Source organism: Myodes glareolus, chromosome X (genome assembly GCF_982192425.1).
Source record: "Myodes glareolus chromosome X, mMyoGla1.1, whole genome shotgun sequence".
In the NCBI taxonomy this organism is placed as follows: domain Eukaryota; kingdom Metazoa; phylum Chordata; class Mammalia; order Rodentia; family Cricetidae; genus Myodes; species Myodes glareolus.
Window position 1 is genome coordinate 114,588,504 of NC_142053.1, and position 19,817 is coordinate 114,608,320.

At 40.4% G+C, this 19,817-nt stretch overlaps 1 protein-coding gene across 1 annotated transcript; it reads right to left on the bottom strand.

Moving 5' to 3' along the window:
- Positions 1-87: 87 nt before the first annotated feature.
- Rbbp7 (RB binding protein 7, chromatin remodeling factor) lies at positions 88-17,805 on the bottom strand. Its single transcript, XM_087902604.1, has 12 exons — positions 17,588-17,805; positions 16,622-16,766; positions 10,093-10,238; positions 9,377-9,550; positions 8,104-8,219; positions 6,902-7,062; positions 6,237-6,363; positions 6,054-6,131; positions 5,159-5,235; positions 3,388-3,445; positions 1,239-1,349; positions 88-549 (listed from the first exon to the last, which is right to left on the bottom strand). The coding sequence occupies exons 1-12, from the start codon at positions 17,601-17,603 to the stop codon at positions 481-483; spliced, it is 1,278 nt and encodes a 425-aa protein (XP_087758730.1). The 5' UTR covers positions 17,604-17,805; the 3' UTR covers positions 88-480.
- Positions 17,806-19,817: the final 2,012 nt, after the last annotated feature.

The window sequence follows — 19,817 nt, forward strand, 5'->3', positions numbered from 1 at the left end:
TACCTATTTCTACTGGAGAAAGGAGATATGTATGGGAGCGTGCACACACATCCACCCATTCCCAGCTTCTAAAAGAACAAAACAAACTTTATTTTAAAACTTTATTTCTGCAAAGCCAATCAAGAAGTGTGGGAAGGAAAAAGTGTAAAAGTTATCCTTGCATATTTGGGAACTTCAGCAAGCACTTAAAAGTTTGCGAAAATGAAGACTTAAAACAATTGAATCAAAGGCAATACCCAGCAACATGTATTTTTAAAACAATGATGTCCTTTCTTAAGCAACATTCCTTTTTTTTTTCCCCTAAAAGCTACAATATGATACAGTACGCAACAGCTCACTTGAAAGTGCTAGAATCAGAGGGTAAAGAACGCCATAAGCCATCCCACTTACATTTTCTACTATACAATGCCTTTTTTGGCGCTTGATAAATCAAGCATTCATGTAGCAATACATTCAATAGAAACACCTCATACTTTGGGTTTAAGATCCTTGTCCCTCCAGTTCCGATGTCGTGACATCTGACTCTTCATCATTGTAAATATTTTCAGCCTGGAGATAACCAAATAAATTCACAGGTAAAAACAGAATTTATATCTGTGAATATACATTTTAAACTTTACTGTCAATTTGCTTTAGTGTTCAATACCCTTTAAATTATTTGCCAATATGTAAGTTCCCTAGACATTCTTAGTCACCCACACACTATTTAGTCACTGTTCAGAAAAGGCATTTTCTAAAATTTTTTCAAGCATCACTTGGAGCAGTGGTTAACTCAGAAAGTCAGATATTCAGTGTTCCTCATTAGAAAAATCAGCATCTTTTTGAACACCTGTCAGTAAGCTCCCACTGACAGTTCATGACAAATGTGAAGCAGATGTTGTGCATGTTTACTTATATGAATGCGTAGATAAAATGGTATTGAGCTAAACCTTACTATGTTGTTAAAATGGAAAAGGTTACAAAATTTTAACTATTACTACTCTGTATACACATGTGAATGTGTGGCGGTAAGAAGACAACTTTGTGGAGTTGGTTCTCTCCTTTCATTTCTACTTCAGGCAATATTAGGTCATATTGTTTGGGAAGGAAGCACTTTACCCCCTGAGCCATTTTCCAGTTTCAGAAAAAGTTTCTTTAAACTGTTCCCATACTATATCTAAACAATAAAAGATTTCTATTACATTCTATCACCAGTGAAACAGTTTTACACGAGTTATGAAAAAAATATTTCAACTCACCATCTGCCATATCTGCATGATATTATCTTCAGACACTGAGCAAATGACCCAAGGTTCATTGGGGTTCCAGCTGAAGTCTGAAATCTTGGCAGTGTGTCCTCCATGAATAAACTTAATAAAAAACCACAAAAGTCTTGATTTCATATCCTTTCCTATTATAAAACTTCCAAGACTAAAAGTTTCTAGAAGCCTTCTTCAGCTGTCCCACAATTTAGAGGTTGAGTGACATGGCCTCTGTAATCGATTCCCACTCCCAATATTCTAAAAAATTCTGAACTTTCAGAAAAAGGACTAGAATACTACAGCGAAACCTGTATCATCTACTTACACTCACCAAATACTATTGCTAATATGTTCTATTCACACATGTGACCACACATTCAAACAGCTCAAGCAAGTTATTCACATCGTAAATAGCAGGTAGGACATTTCATCCCTAAGTTCTATGGCCTCTGCCTATAATGAAAACATTTTCCTATAACCAAGCATTTCCAACATGTATGATTATGGGCCTGACCAAGGAAATTTCCTGGATGTTCTCTAGCCCTCTTTCACAGTAGCCATTCTTCCTCCTTTCTTAAAAAAAAAAAATACTAAGACTCTTAAGATCCAAACTACAGCAATGAACTTTCCCAAGAAATACCCAAGAAGGGATTTTATTTTCTACAAGAGACTACCTCATAAGAAGGCATAAGTCAGGCGGTGATGGTGCACACCTTTAATCCCAGCACACAGGAGGCAGAGGCAGATAGATCTGAATTTAAGGCCAGCCTGGTCTACAGAGCAAGTTCCAGGACAGTCAGAGCTGTTACACAGAAAAACTATGTCTCGAAAAACAAAACAAAAAAGGTCACTGTGCCCAATATATTTCATATTAGGACTCAGAAAAATTGATTCACCAGAAGAACAAAAAATTTGAAGAGTTCTCTGCTCACTAGGTTATATCAGTAAATAACGATATCAACACTTGAAACTGAGGCCTGGGCTAGAGGCCATCTACCAAAAAAAAGGGAGGGGGACACAAGTTTCCCATAAGTGAATGGTATGGTAAGCAGTTACAAATGAGCAATCTGATGCCACATACTCCCTCCCCTGCCCCCAACAGGCTCTTGCTCTGTAGCCCAGGTTCAAACTTCTGACCTCCCCCCTTAGCTTTTAATTATTGAACCACCTCTCTAACAACTAATTTATTACTCTTAAATAGTGAAAGTACTATTTGACTTCAAGTTTTCTTTGAATACAGCAAAATCATAATAGATTTTAAAAAGTATTTATGTGTATGTCTGAATATATATATATATATGTGAGTGCAGTGCCCATAGAAGCCAGATGTGTCAGATCCCAGATCCCTCTAGATCATCGTGAGTCATCTGATATGTGCACTGGACTGAACTCTGGTCCTTTGTCAAGTACAGTAGGTATTCTTAACTGCCGAGCTATCTCACTTACTAGCCCCCTAGTGGTTTTTCTTAAGGACTATATCATAAAATTATTGCAACTATATATAAAGAGAAAACTGCCTATAGACAAAGAACTTTCTGAAAATACTATAAAACCATGAAGGCTCTGCTTCACAAACAAGACTTCGGATATGTAACCCACCAATAAAATATTTAGATGCCACCATCTGGTTCTGGTAGCAGTTTATTGAGAAATAATTTTACTTGCCCCCTCACCCCTTATCAGGGTAACACACTGTCCACTGTGGCCTCAAAAGTCAAGACTTTCCTTTCCTGCTTGGGCTTCCTGGGTTGTCAACTTATTCTTTAAGCAACAATGATAATGAGTGCCGAAACTACTGGTCTATCTAAAACTCCTATCATCCTTTATTTGCCTGTAGCTGTTGGGCACAAGAGCCAAAGAGACTAAGGGAGCTTTCACAAAGTGAGAGTTAGTAAACACCTGTGTCTTGGGTTTACTCTCAAAAGATTTTCAAATACTATATTCAAGTTAACCGTCACTTAAACATTTCCAAAAAACTTCTGGGGCTGTATTTAACATTTTTGATAAATGTCAGAACCTATTCACAGTAACTTCCTAGACTTTCTCTTTGAAATCACTGACAATATAAAATTTGAAGCTCTGACCCATTTCTGAGATAAACTAATGAGAAATATAGCATGCACCTGATATTTAACCTAATACATACCAGGAGCTCTGGAGGCCCATCTTCTGCATCTTCTGCTGATTGTTCTTCTCCAATTTTACTATTAAGAGAATAAAACATTCATCATCAAGAAGTTTTATCTATCCATCCATTATAAAAGTATTTCTCAGGCTGGAGAGATGGTTCAGTGGTTAAGAGCACTGGCTACTCTTCCAGAGGTCCTGAGTTAAATTCCCAGCAACTGCATGGTGGCTCACAACCATCTGTAATGAGATCTGGCGCCCTCTTCTGGCATGCAGGCATACGTGGAGGCAGAATGTTGTATATATAACAAATACATCTTTAAAAAAAATTTCTCGATGAGAATTACTTAGGACAGTGGTTCTTAACCTCAGGGTTCAGAGGGGTCTCCTAAGAACACCAGAAAACAGATATTTACATTATGATTCTTATATAACAGTAGCAAAACCATAGTTATGAAGTAACAAAAAAATTTTGATTGGGGGGTAGGTTGAGAAAATTGAGAACCACTGACATAGAATTATTTTTCTATTATAGTATTGTGGTTTGTTTATTTCCTGGAAATGAGCTGGAGCAATTCATAATTAAAGTTGCAGAATGGAGAAATGTTGCTCATAAACATTAGCTTAAAATTCCTTCAATATTTTAACTGTGGTATTGATGCATCAGAATTCATACACATACAAAAGTAGACATGAACTCATGTACAGCCTCTATATTCTTTAGGCCTTGTGCATTCTAGCACATCATATCTGTCTAACAATATAACAGCTTTTGGCTATGCAATGTATAAGACAAAGACTGTCATGAATTTGGCGTAGGACAGGCTTGAGCCCAGGGTCCCACACATGGTAGACAAAAAAAAAATCTTTTTGAGTTAGCCCCTCAAATTAAATTTTTTTGTTGGTTTGAGACAGGGTCAGATTATGTAGTTCCAAGATGGCTTTGAACTTGTGGCTGTCTACTGCAGCCTCTGGCCTGAGCCTAGTAGTAGTGCAAGCCTATGATCATACCACTTCGATAAAGAAGGCAGGAGTATTAGGAGTTTGAGACCAGTCTGAGCTACACAAGGCCCTGACACACACAAACACAGTAGTTCTGCTTATATGCTATGTGATTCCAATGAGATATAGTCAATATTTTAATGTCTGTGGTGTTAGAGGCTGAACCCATTGCCTTTTACATGCTAGCTCTCTCATTGAACTACATCATTCCTAGTCATGTGTAGCAAAAAGGTGTTTTAATTACCAAAACACACATAACAAAGTTTCAAACTTGAGCAGCAACAAAATTCAGGGCTGCAGGTGGCTCAGTAGCTAAGAGCACTTATTGATCTGGGCAGTTGTGGCACACGCCTTTAATCCCAGCACTAGGGAGGCAAAGGCAGGCAGATCTAAGTTGGAGGCCAGCCTAGTCTCAGAAAACCAAATAATAATAGTAATAAATTCAAAAAATAAAAAAACACTTGCTGCTCATGTAGAACATGAGTTTACTTCCAAGGATCTATATAGTGATGGTTTACAACTATCCATAATTCTTGTTACAGGGGAACTGATGCTGTTTTCTGTGGGCACCTGGCATGCATGTGCTGCACATACACACACAGAGGCACAACACTCATGAACAATTTCTTATTTGCTCATTTACTTTGATATTACAGAACAAAAACTCTTAGGTAGTTAAGCTTATTGAAGCTGGAGTAGCAAATTGCTTTCCTGGTTTATGAGTTCTATTATATAATCTGTCAGATTAGCATATTTGTGCAGTACCTCATCACCAGATCCTCTATTACCTTAAATCCCACACATTCAGGCGGCGATCAGTACCACTTGAAGCCAGAATAGTTTCATTATGTGGAGACCAGTGAACCTAGCAATAGATATTTCAAAAACTTATTTAAAGAGTTCGCTGTTCCTTGATTTCTATCATTCTAAACCTTATTTCCCCACTTCACAGTCTATGTCCATTTCAGGCCCAAGGCTTTTAAGTGACCCCTAACCACCACCTTGATGGTAATGCACCCAATGCTTTCTGCTTCCTCTACCACTTAGCTCCATCTCCTATCTCTTAAAGGGCCTTGCGCCACAGTCTGCACCCAAAAAAAAGTCAAATTCTCTAGTACCAAAGAACTCAGGTAGAAATCCAAAAAAACTTTTTCAGGCCCATAACCATTTATGAAACCTTTAAAACTATTCAGTCTATCCTAACCCATAATCCTCTATTCTAAAACCATGTATAAGATCTTTTTTGCTAGTGGATGCACCACAGTGTCACTCTTAAGAATCCTTGAAACATATTTCAAACTGACTCTGTTCTTGAAGAATTTTTTCTTCTACTTCTAGATGGGGGGGCTTCTCAAAAACAATGGCAGCAACAAAAATTCATCATCCTGATAGTTTTATATATAGTAAAACCAAGAGGAACTATGACAAGAACTTAATGTCCAATAACCCACCAAATCAAAGAAAAAATTTGCCAGGTGGTGGTGGTGGCATATACCTTTAATCCCAGCACTAGGGAAGCAGAGGCAATCAGAGTTCAAGGTCAGCCTGATCTATAGAGAAAATTGATTTCTCTGAAGGTATCTTTACCCCCCTCCACATGTATATGCCCATATAAATGCACACAATTATAAATAAAAAAATTTTAAGAACACCCTTAAAATTTTCAAAAAGAATGTCACATACCTGAAAAATTTCATCCTTATGTGATTCAAAGGTATGGAGTTTTAGTTTTAGATTGCGCAGGTCCCATAAAGCCACAGTCTATAGAGAAGAAACCGAATGAAAATTACTTCTATACTTTAATACATACAGTACAAAATAACAGGACTTGGTAAACACTATGGGGTGGGGGGGAACCCATGAAACCTTATCTGCAGAGCCAGTTGCTAGAATGAACTCGCTGTAGGGATTGAATGAGAGGCAGTTGACCTCAGCAGTGTGAGCATCCACCAAATGGCTTGGCTTAGAAGTAGTATTGGATCTGGTGTCCCATCTGAAACATAAGGCATACAACACCTTTAGCTCCCAAACGCTTGACTCAGGAGAGGCTTATTCCTTTCTGCACAAGCTCTGATGTGCTCACCTATTCACAAATACACAAACCATACACAGCTGGCAATTTAAGTTTTGACTACTAAATGACATATTTTAAACCTCCAGATAACAACTGGAGCAATTATTTCTAGGTCCTTTTTATTGGATTTCTAATCTTAATTATCTATTTTAGGTATACACAAAATAGACTACAGAATAACATAATAATTAACCTTGTCAAATTTCAGTATATTGTTCTCCTTGTGTCAGTAGTTAGTTATGAAACATAAGGTATTCAACGATTTTAATGCAGCTCTATAGCCACATCCTGATAGAAACACTCTAATCTGTACTAATTTGAGTTTATCGCCACTCAAGCTATTTCTCATTTTTAGCCAAAAACATAACTTTCATGAAATAGAATTCAATCAGTCTATCAGTCAGTGATGGTCATCCAGATCACCCATCATGGTTCCACTGAACCTCCCCCATCTTACATCATAAGTTTCTGATCATCAGCAACAGATCCAAACAAGGACTCATGCAGCAGATGCCAGGCCACATCCTCTACAACAGCTGAGTGGCCAGTAAAGATTGCTTTAGCATCCACAATTTTGCCTTCCTTTGGTCCTGCATTTATATCCCACAGGCAGACAGTCTAAGGGAGAAGGAAAAAGAACTAAAGCTATAAAAATGTCAGATTTAAAAGTTAACATCTTATTTAGGAACATACCTAGCTCCCTAAAACCAAACAGACAATTGCTACTGTGATTTATTGTCAATCAGAATTAAATGGTAAAATCCTAATGTTGAAGACAATATGGCCTATGGTTATATGATAGAGAAATCAAACTGGAACTGAGCCAGAAGCTTTTACTACTTGCTGGCTAGCCTTCCTCCTCCACCCTGGTACCAGAAAAGGGTAAAAAAGTCACTAACAATCTTATTCAGTTCTGAATTCTGCATACCAAGGCAAGATGTACATACTGGTGCAATAGTGGCAAGACTGTTACAGGAGTGACTAACCACTTTATTTTATTTGTATGTGAGAGGCCCATTCAACAGGAAGGAAATATTTCACTGTAAACCTATCAAAGCTCATGGTTTAGGAGGCCATAGGCCGCAGTGGGTTAGCTACAGCTGCTGTTAGCAGAAGGACTGACTTAGAAAGGAGTAACTGCTTAATGTCTGTGGAATTTCATTTGGGGACTAATGAAAATAGTCTAATATTAGTAGTATTCTGCAACCATTGTCTTAAAACCTAGGAAAATATTAACACAGCAATGTATGGCATTCTCTGTAGTAAAAGGAGCAGCAGGCTGCTTCCCACCGCCCGGCTCCTGGCTAGCTTTACACCTGAAATCATTACACAGAAACTGTATTCATTTAAACGCTGCCTGGCCCATTATATCTAGCCTCTTCTTGGCTAACTCTCACATCTTAATTAACCCATTTCTAATAATCTGTATATCACCACGTGACTGTGGCTTACCGGGATGAGTCTAACCTACGTCTGTCTCGGAGAGGAGAGCCATGGCGTCTGCCACACTGCCTTCTTCTTAACCCCAACAAGCAGGCCCCCTCATGTTACAATTGTCTTAGAAAATTTTCCATCTATACAGAGATCCTTAGCTTAGATTTGTGACACTTTTACTCTTAATATAAGATACAGCAGATTAAGGAAAAGCACGGTTCTTACATGGTCATCAGATGCACTCAGAAGATGTCCACTCAAATTAGAATTCCAAGAAAGACCATAGCCTTCCTTTTGGTGACCTCTTAATCTAAGATCAGGATTACATTCTCCACTTGGATCTAAGAGAAATAAAGAAACACATTAACCACTAAGTTATCTGTTTATCAGAATTGGTAAGAGCCAAGTTTCAGACTCCTTCACTCAGTGAGCCACGTAACAATTCTACAAGAATAAGGAGCACATCTAACCTACAACTACTTTGACTGGTTTTGGAAAACTTAATATTATCACCAACATAAAAATGTTGAAAACTACATCTATCCCATAAATCAGTGTATTAGCAACCCCATATTCTCACCCAAAGGCAATTTTTAGAAATATATCTAACATAGGAGATCTGGCCACTCATTTAGTCCTTGTATATCTTGTATACAAGTCCTTGTATATCTCTGGGGTAGCTTGAAACCATCCATGAATGACCCTTGGCCATCCTCTCAGAATGTGACACACAGTGAAAGCATGCTGTAGCAACTTGTTATAGTACTGTCTCTATCAAGGATTCATCTAACCTCACTGTTGAAGCTGTTGATTTTCATTACCATGAATGTACATGGAATCTGTGACCAGATTTCCATTAGAAACTCTAGATCCTGGGACTCAAACAGGCTTCTCTGGATAGTCACTTAGCACATACTCCTGTGGTTTTCTGCTATAGAAAAAGTATGTCCCGTTTAACCCTAAAAAGTAAGTACTCAGAAGCCTGTGTATGTTCCCTCTAGAGACTTATCTACTACATATCTACCTGAATAATGCTCTTTTTCTTCTGTGTTTGCTCTGGATCCTTTGCTGTAATAAACCACATCTGCAAGTAACCTGCTGTTAAGATTCTACTGGTGAATTACACAAACTTGTATATGGTTATAGGATTCCCCAATTTGTAAACCTAAATATTAAGACAGTATACTATTTAGTTTGTTTATTTATGTATGTATAGGTGTTTGGTCTGTATGTACGTCTATGTACCACATACATACATGGTGCCCAGAAGCCAAAAGGTGTTGGATCCACTAGAACTAGAGTTACAGAGGCTGTAAGCTGCTATATGGGTGCTAAGAATCAAACCCAGATTCTCTGGAAGAGAAACCAGAGTTCCTAACTGCGCTGAGTCATCTCTTCAGTCTCCACAGTGTAGTACTTGAAATGATTTTTAAAATATTGCCATATTGAATAAAAACGATGTTTATTTAAGTAATGGCCTGGCTTTATTATTACATACCTGGTTTAGCAGGGTGTTTTGTATAGTCAAAAACCAGTACATCAGAAGATGGTGTTTTTGTGGCAATGATATGAGGATTCTGTGGCATATAACGAGCACGGTTTACTTCTCCTTCATGATTAATTTTAATTTCACATTCAATTTTTCCTGTTACAGAACCAAAGCCACCAAATTCTAGAGTGTGGAAACAAACAAAACATACACTCAGAATTAAAACTCCTAAGTTGCTTAATTCAATCAACTCAACAGTTTTTACTGACAAAATAGAACAGAAATTGAGGAGAAAAAGAAAATCTCTAAAATACAGGCTTCATGCCATATGAAGTTTATTCTCAAAGCCCATTTGCACTATATTGATATCTACCTCATAGAAGTTAATATAATTCTACTATGGATTAAATTTTTAAAGCAAACTAGTCTTTCAGTTGTTAAGATGTGATTACTGACAAAAATATCACCTTCTGTACTACTGCATATAGTTTTTTCTCATTTTAAATTGCTGAGTAATACTTTAAAACATACCATGTGTTTAACCAGTTTACTATGATCCAAATTTTTAAATCCTATGTTATTGTGAAAACTTCACATACATGCTGCATGAATAGCTCTTTAAAGTTACATTGCTAAGCCAAAAGCTAACAGTATTTAATTTTAATATACATGCTTTGAAGAAATATTTTCTTTGTCATCAATATCGGAATGTGCAGGATACCCACCTCCCTTGTCACTGTCACAATGGGAAGCATCAAACTGTGCATCATCATTGGGAATATGAACTCGAGCAACCACCAGATGATTCTGCTCATCAGATGTATGAGTGCCCAGCACTAGCCAATGAAGGGCATAATCCTTTCCTTCTGGTCTGTTTAGGAGGAAAAAAAGTCATACCAACTCTATACAGATTTTTCAGTTACTAACAAATTCAGTCTGTTTTCCTCAAAATACATTAAAATTTCTTTAAGAAATATATAGAGGACCAACTATAAACCTGCTTCCCATCTAGTTACAAGTTTTATTATCCCCATACTTTCAAATATATGAAAATGTTCTTTATGAAGAGGGTTTGGTTTTTTTCTTCCCCCTGAAAAGTTATCTTCCTTGGCCTCAATTACCATCATAAATGCTACCTTTCCTAGAGCAGCACTCTGAAGACAGATCAACTCATCAAACACACCAAAATCTACATCATAGTCCATCACTGATCTTATACACATATATTCCAGCTTCCTACTCAAATAATACCTTCAGCCCCCTAGACACATTTAACATAGCTGACATTTAATAAGCTAGATGTTTCTTTTTTTCGGTAAGAGACAATGAGGTAAAATAGAATGAGTAAAGTGTTAATTCATGATAAATGTGTTTATATCCTGGTTCAAACTAAAACTAGCTGTATACAACTGTATAAAGCACAATCTCCCTCTGGTCTCATTTTCTTCACCTAAAAATTAGCCTAAGTGCAAATGGCAAGATATAAAACCTCTTATTTGTGTTTATGATGCCTATGCAATAACATTCTCAATGTTATTGTTTTTGTTACCTTGTTCTAGGGAAACTGACCTTGAAGCTAAAAAACTTCCCAATGCCTCTTGGACCTTGATCCAAACAGTGATTTTTGTGTTGCTACATATCAATTACGCTTTCCCATTTGTCTTATCTAGAACAGCAATTTTTAACCATGTACCATGGTCCCACATAGAAGCAGGGCTCTAGGCCTCAACACCATTCAAGTTAGGCCATTTATCTATTTATTCCTAAATTTCACTTCTACAAAGGTATCAGTGACTTTTAATAACAAAAAAGGTTTGGGAGTTATGTCTACACATGTTACTTAGTAGTAAGTTACAAAATTAAGTCCCAACAAGGTCAAGTTTGGCTTATGGTAAAACATATGCAACTCCTGAACAGAATAGGTAGCCATAGCTAAGCAGTAGTTACTTTGGGGGTTAAGTTTTAGTTGATGCACACACAGTAAGCCAAAAAATGTGGGGATAGGCATGTACACACTTATTTTTACTCAGCAAAAATAACAGATCATTCAGGCTCTAGAGCTGGGTGGCCTACATCTATAATCTCAATTATTCAGGCTGCTGAGACAGGAAGATCACAAACTGAGGCCTATAGGGCCATGTAATGAGTTCAAAGGTAAGTGCGCAGAACTAAACAAAGACCCTGATTCAAAACAAAAAGATTTAGCTTGGTAGTACAGTATTTGATTTCTATGCATAAAACTCTGGGTTTAATTTCTAGTGTTGAGGTGGGTAGTAAAATAATGTACTTTAGGAAAACTTGGGACAAATTAAAACCTTTACAGGGAAGTGACTTAAAATGAAAATGATCAAATATATCTCATAAGGGACTTATTTTGGAAAATAAAACAACAGGAAGTGACTATTTTAGTGGGGTTAAGGAAGAAAACAAAGACCAGTGGGTAAATTAAAGCAGGTAGATAGACAGCTTTGTTTATTGTGTGACCTTTCTAAGAGGCTAAACTACGGGAATCTTAAAATTTTCTCTTGAATAAAATTAAAATATTTCAGTTTTAACATGACTTGATTATTACATAAGAATTTTTTCCTTTTTACTAAAATTCCTTTTATCTCCATCATTAAAAATGCAACCTACTTTCCTAAACTTACATTATTTTCCTCAATATTGGATAAACTCAAAGGCACTGATAAAACTATCTATGCTGGGTGTGGTGGTGCACATCTTTAATCCCAGTACTCCAAGGCTGAGGCAGGTATCTGGGAATCTGAGGACCCACTCACTGGTCTACATAATAAGGTTCAGGTCAGTCAGAGCTGCACAGTGAGACAGACCCTTTCTCAAGTTTAAAATATGCTCTATTACAAGGCTGTTTTCACCAGCACTGTTTGTAGCAACAAGACTGGAAACAACCTAAACATTTATCAACAACAAAGACATAAACTGTATTCATAAATAAAATTGTGTGGTATTCTTATAAAGAATGGGTGTTAGCATAGTGATAGTAGAGTCTCCAATATATTTTTATTTGTTTTGGGGGGGGGTCTATGTAGACCAGGATGTCCCCAAACTCAAGAGATCTTCCTGTCTCTGCCTCCCAAGTACTGGGATTAAAGTGTGGACCACAATGATTGGCTTTTCAAAAGTCAACAACCTGCTACCATACAAAATAAATTCCAGAAACTGAAAGGTAGAGGTCACCCATTCTTCATGGTAAGTTTGAGGGTTCGATGGTCTCAAAAAGAAAAAAAAAGATAACAAAGCCAGGTCGTGTTATCCTAGCTACTGAAAAGCTGAGGCAGGATTCCATTTTCAAGGCCACCCCCAGCTACTGAGACTATATTTCAAAATGAAAACCACATGCATTTTTTTCAAGTCGAAGGATAATGCTTGGTGGTAGAGTGCTTGACTAGTAATCTTGAGGCCCTGGATTCAATCTTCAAGCCAGAAAACAAACAAACAAACAAAAACAAAAAAACAACCAAACAAACAAAAAAACCACAACCCAAACAAAAACAACAAAGTCTTCTATAGTCTGTAAAGATGGGCAAAAAATTGAAAACAGCTTCCTCTGCTAGGGAAGGGGGAATTAGAAGGATGTAACATGGAAGGGGACCTACTTTTCACATTATATATTTATGTACTCATTGTTACTTAAGAATTTTTTTTAACAAAGAACAAGAATATAATTCAGTGGTAAAGTGCTTGACTTGAATGTTGCTAGATTCAATCCTAAGTTTATAAACACTTTTAAAAAAGCTAAATCAATTATTTGGACAAGTCTAAGTAATTATTAGAAAGCATGTTGAATATAGGCAGAAAGACACATGAGGTAGAATGGGGTCTTGTTACTCAAAGAAGACAGGCATTTTGTAAAAACCAGCCAGTATTTCCACCACTGTATATGGTGATATAAGCCACTTCATTATCCTCAAAATAAAACCCCACAAAGCAGCACACAGCGGCCCTCAATATTCAATAATTCATGTGCCTTGCATTTTCTTATAATTTTCAAGCCTCTGAATACCCCACAATTTGATCTCATAAATTCTTTCTACACAAATAACACTTTAAAGTCAGACCATGGTGGTGCATGCCTTTAATTCCAACCCTTGAGAAACAGAGGCAGGCAGAACTGAGTGGGGCCAGTTTAATCTACATAGCAAGTTCTAGGCCAGCACTACTAGTGAAACCATTTCAAAAAAATCTTTTTCTTGGTGTTAGAGAGATGGTTCAGTGGTTAAGAGCACTGACTATTCTTCTAGAGGACCCAGGTTCAATTCCCAGCACCCACATAACAGTAGTTTAAAATTATTTTTAGGCTATATATAGATTTGGGTCCTATCCTCGAGATAACTCATTAAGTATATGCAAATAAAACTCTCCCAGATGCAGATTCTGGTCCTAAACACTTCGTAGGGAATATTCAGTCTGTATTATTTTTAAAAGCTTTTAAGTAAAATGCATCATAGGTAACATTAAGCATAGTGTTTACTGGGTATGATGGCACAAGTCTTTAATCTCAGCACTCTGGAGACAGACAGGCAGTTTTAGGCCAGTCAGGGCTACATAGTGAGACCATGCCTAAAGAAAAAACAGCTTTCGCTAAAGTCCAAATAAAGAGGTATTTCAACTTGTAAAATTATTTCTGAACACCAGGCGGTGTTGCTACAAGCCTTTAATCCCAGCACTCTGGAAGCAGAGGAAGGTGGATCTCTTTGAGTTCGAGGTCAGCCTGGTCTACAGATCAATTTCAAAACAGCCAGTGGGGCTGTTACACAGAGAAACCCTGTTTCAAAAAAATATGCCTAAACAGGCCAGGCACACTTTTAATCCCAGCATTCTGGAAGCAGAGGCAGGAGCATCTAGTTCTTCTAGACTAGTCTATCTATACAGTGAGTTTCAGGCCAGCCAGGGCAACATAGCAAAACCCTGTCTTGAAAATAAATAAATTAAAAACAGGATAAGGTAGGAGAATCAACATCAGTCATCAGATAACTGTGTTTTTACTCTACACAAGACACTTAACATAAAAGACTATATTTAATTCCTCCAAATGTACATAAGCTGGTACTAACATCTTCAGTTATGTGTAGATGAGACAACTAAGGTAGATGAGTCTCAACAACCTGCCTTAGCACACAAAGCTAATAAGCAGAGTCAAGATTCAAACCCAAGTCTCTGACCTTAAAGTTCCCATTCTTTTCTATTATGCTGTAGTTAAGTTAAAAAAAAGTTTAAAAAGAACCATTAATTGCCAATAATTTTTAAGTCCTGATTAAGAGGAAGACAAAAAAGAAAAATGCAACACAATTCTAAAGAACCTGGATACTTTTGTATATAGGCTCATGATTTTGTTGTTTTTAATTTTTTCAAGATTTATTTTAAGCATACGAATGTTTTGTTTTGTTTGTTTTTCTGAAACAAACATAGGGTTTGTTACATAGGGTTTCTCTATGTAACAGCCCTATCTGTCCTGGAACTACCTCTGTAGAGCAGGCTAGCCTCTAATTCAAAGATCTGTCTGCCTCTGCCTCCTGAATGCTGAGATTAAAGGTGTGCATCACCACCACCCGGCACATATGAATATTTTGACTGCATATACTTCTGGTCACCATATGCATGCCTCAGACCTGCATTAAGTCAGAAAAGTACCTAAGATCCCTGGAACCTGAATTTCAGAACGTTACGAGATACCAGGTAGGTGCTGGGAATCAAACCCAGGTATTCTTTAAGAACAGCCAGTGTTCTTAGCCACAGAACCATCTCTCTGGCCCTTTGTTTGTTTGTTTGTTTTTTGAAACAGAGTCTTACAATGTACCTCAGGCACGCTTATAATTTGGAATTACAGCCATGTGTCACCACACCCACTTCAATCTACTTTTTATACTATTTACTCATTCACTTATTTATTGTGTATGGGTGTGTATGTCTGTAATAGTGTGCATGTCAAGATCAGAGGACAACTTGCAGGAATCAATTCTATCACGTGGGTTCTGGAGACTGAATGCAGGTCCTCGGGCTTAGAGGCAAGTACCATTATGCTGAGCAACACTGCCAGCTCTCAGTCTATTTTAGAATCTGCTCAAAAACAGCTCAGCCACAAAGCACTTGCCTACCATGCTAAGGCCCTGGGTTTGACTTAACCCACAGCTCTGAAAAAAAAAATAATGCCTGTAAGTCCCCATTATTTAGCCATTCCCAACTCTTCCCACATCTGTACATTTAGATTTTAAAATGAACTTTTAGTATTAAAAAAATTTGCAAATAAAAAGCATCACAGATTTATGAGACAGTAAGCCCCCACCTGTTAATTCAATGTTCATGTATGGAATCTAGCTGTTACAAGTAACTTTACTTCAAATTAGCTTCCTTTTACAACTGGTCACAAAATCTTTCTTGTATGTCAGTTTTATTTAATCCTAATTATAGACTCTTAACACAGAAATTCAATATACTTTAATGTATGTGGCCATATTACTATTGGAAAAGGTACATGCCTATATAAGAAAGGTAATCTAATGCAGGCGGTGCCTTGATTCTGGAGCCAACCGGTTTGGGTTGGTTGAGCCGGGGTTTGTTAAGTCAGGCATTCACCAGTAGTGTGCACTTGGGCATAGTATTTTACTTGTCAGCCCTTTTCCTCTTTGGCAAATCTAGAATGATAAAATGTACCTCTATCATACTTCGTTATGAGGCTTAAACTCCTCAGATTTGCAGGTTCTCATCTGAGTGCTCAGTAAATATCAGCAATTATGCCAGAGAAATTTTACAAATATTTGAGACAAGCACTTAACAAGAATCTCAACCTAAATTCCATACGGAAAACAGATGACAACCGTTTCTTTCATCACCTATTGCCAAATTCGTTTCTCCTTTGCTAGATTTTATGTGTGCATGTTGTGTTTGCTTTAAGCATCATATAAATGTTTCAGTTACCAAAGATCCATCAAGCCATAATAGCTTTTGTTATGTATATAATCTTTCCTCTCGAGTATGAAAATATTGTATTGGTCTGGAATCCAGACCAATTGGTCTAATACAACCCATGGAATGCCAAAATATTGAGCATTTCCTATAAACACCAGTAGTCGCACAATATTCTCTCCCTTCAATATCACATTTCTATGCCAGAAATAATCTCAGAAATCTTAAGTTTTGAACATAAAAACCGCTTGCCACTGTGTGTAAAATCAGGAGAAAGAGAGAGAGAACAGTTAAATCTAAGCAAAAATAAAAGTTGCCAGAAACCCTTACTTAGTCACTTCAGGAAGCCACTGAACGGTAAGACTGGGCCACTGAAGAGCATGGGTCATAACCAGGTCATACAGAAACGGTGTATTCTTCTTCCAGATTTTATATTCTTCGTTGATGACACGCTCCTCCACAGTATCTTCAAACACTGAAATTTGGAGAAAGCCCGCAATTAAGTGGCTGAGAAGGATCGAAGTCAAAATACGGATACGGATACTGGAGGTCACCTCGAAATGGCCACACCTTATCTATTCTTTCCTTTTACCTATAATGTGCACCACGAACTGCTCTTCCAGAAAGTGAAGAGAATACTAACACCAGGAAGCCTTTTCACCCCCACTTTCAAGATCAGTATCTCCTGTGTTCAACGAACTGGGTCATTAATTGATCTAACATCGAGAATTTCAGCCTTTTATAGCTGTTCGCACCTGTTCGAAGATGACCTGTATTGTAAAGGGGCGCCACGACCCACTCGAATAGACAGATCCACGTGCAACAGAACCCCACAGGCCTGCTTCATCCATCCCCGCTCCAGAGGAGGCCCCAGCTCCCACCCTGCCAGCATTGGCAGCCATAGTCCGGCGGGCTCCAGAGCCTCCCCCCCCCAACACGGGCGAGGGCCGCGACCCCGAGATGGACTGCGAACATGCGCACGGAAGGATCGGCGGCGATCGGCGGCACCCGCCCGCGCCCGAGCGCCCCCCCCAACCCCGAGCCAAGGGCGCGGGAGGCAGCTAGGCCGCGGAGGGGGCGGCGTGGGGGAGGGGGCCTAGCCCTCGGCCCCGCGCCCGGCTCCGGAAATGCTCGCAGCCCTCTGCCGAGCCAGCAGGCCCCGTCCCGCGCAGGCCCCCTCCAGCCGCGCGCCCAGCCTCGCGTCCAGCCCCGCCCCCTGCTCCTCACGCCAATTCGCGCCTTTCGCGGGCGAGTGCCACGGCCTCGCGCGCCCGCCGTCCCGCAGGGCCTGCTTACTCTCTTTACTCGCCATCTTGCGTCGCGGTCGTTCGCCCCCCTTTGCCGCCTCGGACTTCTCTCGGTAGCCAAGAGCAGCCCGGATCGCCGGCGCTCTTGCCTTTCCCAAGCACGTCACGCGCTCCTGGCTCGGATGGTGTGAGCTCGGCCGGGCTGCCTGGGTGCTCCCCCCAGACGCCGCGTCCTTCTCTCCGGGCCTCCTCCCCGCTTGCGGGTACCGAGGTCTGAGACGCTCTTCTCTCTCTCTCCAAACTTGGAACGAGACTTTTCAACCCGCGCCTTTCAGCCCGCCCAGGCAGCTGAGCGCAGGCGCACCCGCCCTGGGAAACCGGAGAGGCGGTGGGGAGGCGGGCCTGGGAGCCAACGGCTCCACCGCTCGGACCAATCACGGGCGGTGGGCGGGCTTTCTGCGGCTTCGGGGGCGGGCTTCTCCCGAGTGGGTGGGACGGGCCGTCGGCAGGAAGTTCGCAAGGCGCAGGCGCGAGGCGTCGCGAGGCGCTCCCAGGGCTGGCCGCGGGGGCGGCTGGGGCCGCGCGGGGGTGGGGCGGATGGGAGCGCGGTGTGCAGGCTGCGCGGGGGCTGCGAGCCTCCGGGCCAAGAAGCCCTGGGGCCCGCGGGGCGTGGTTGCTGGAAGCGGCAGCAGCGGCGGGGGGTGCGAGGGGGGCAGGGAAGCTGCTGCCGCCGTAGCAAAGCACAGTCTCAAATCTAGCGAGGAAAATGGTTTCCTAGTCTCGAGAGATTACAGTGCCCGCAAAGTCTCCCGGATAATCACGGACATGCAGTTTTCTGCACCCCTTAAAGGGTCTCCCCCAGCCGTTTCGAGAACCCAGTTGAGCATGGCGTTGTTTGTCATAAACGAGAGGGACCTTTAGGAGGAACTGGGTGCTTTTCCTGCCGTAAACGGGGCCGGCTTTTTAAACTAAATATGAAGCCTGCCATGGCCCAGGCCTCCAGTCCGCCCGTGGCCTAACGCTGATTTAGATTACTTTTTGTTTGTTCGCCTATTTGCGTCCTTAACACACTGGTTTGTTGGCTTCGCGCTGCAGGGGATTTGGGGCCTGCCCAAGCTTTCCTGTCTCAGCTCCTGCCTTGGCCCCTGCTGAGTCATTCTCGGCACCTGAAGGGGTCCTATCTTGCCCCCGCTGCTGGCTGACTGCACAGGACAGAGCTGGGCTGGGCTAATCTAGGTCCGCATACCTGAGCTCTGCTTTGCTGTCAAGCTTTACTGCCCGGGGGCGGGGGGGAGGGGGAGGGTGCGTTGCAGAGAAAGGGAGCCACATGCTCTCCAAAGGGGACTGGAGAGGAGGAAAAAATGAGGGCCAGAGCAGAGGGGCCCGGGCGCCTACGCTTAAAGGGAACGCAGTCCTACATCTCATCTCAGAGGCTCTCCTTGCAGAAACACCCCCGGAACATTTGTTCCCTGGATAGCTTTCCAAGTGCCTTCATGCTTAAACGCAACCGTGCAGATGCTGCGGTGATGCCCTCTTTTCTGATCGGGGAAACAAACTCAGACGCTACTCTAGAATGTGGCAGAAACAGTCATATTCCCTTATATAGAAATTTACTGCCTTGGGTCTCTGTTTTCCCATGTGGTACAATTCATTATTATAACGCCCTCCCTCCATGTCAGCTCCAAGAATCTTGTCGGTGACTAACGCTGAGGGGGTGGTTGGAGAGGGGGCGGGTTAGACGGGTGTTGGAGCATGTGTCCTCCGTGTTCTAGAACACTGGTGGTCAAACATTTTCTTTAAAAAGGGGCCAGATAGTCTTCCGTGTTGTAGCACACTAGCCATAGAAAATATGAATAAATATGGCCATCTTCCAGTAAAACTATAGGCACTGAAATTTGAACTTGATGTATTTTTCACAGGTCACAAAATATTCTCATTTTTTTCCCAAACACTTGGAAATGGAAAAATCATTTTCTGCTTCGGGGCCATACAAAAGTCAGTGGTGGGTGAGATTTAGCTAACCGACTGTAGTTTCTCTACCTCGTTCTGAATCATTGTGTCCTAGAGCTTTGCTTCAGTGGGAACTTCATGTACTCAGAGAAGACTTGGGAGGTGACTTTCCTTTCTCTCTTTAATATAATTTACTCATTCTGATAGGTAATTAGGATTTCCAAAATAGACGTTTAAAGGACTGGAGGAGCTTGATTCGGTGGTATGCCTGTAATCCCAGCACATGGAGGTTGGAGATAGGGGACTTTGTAAAAGCCAGCCTGAAATGC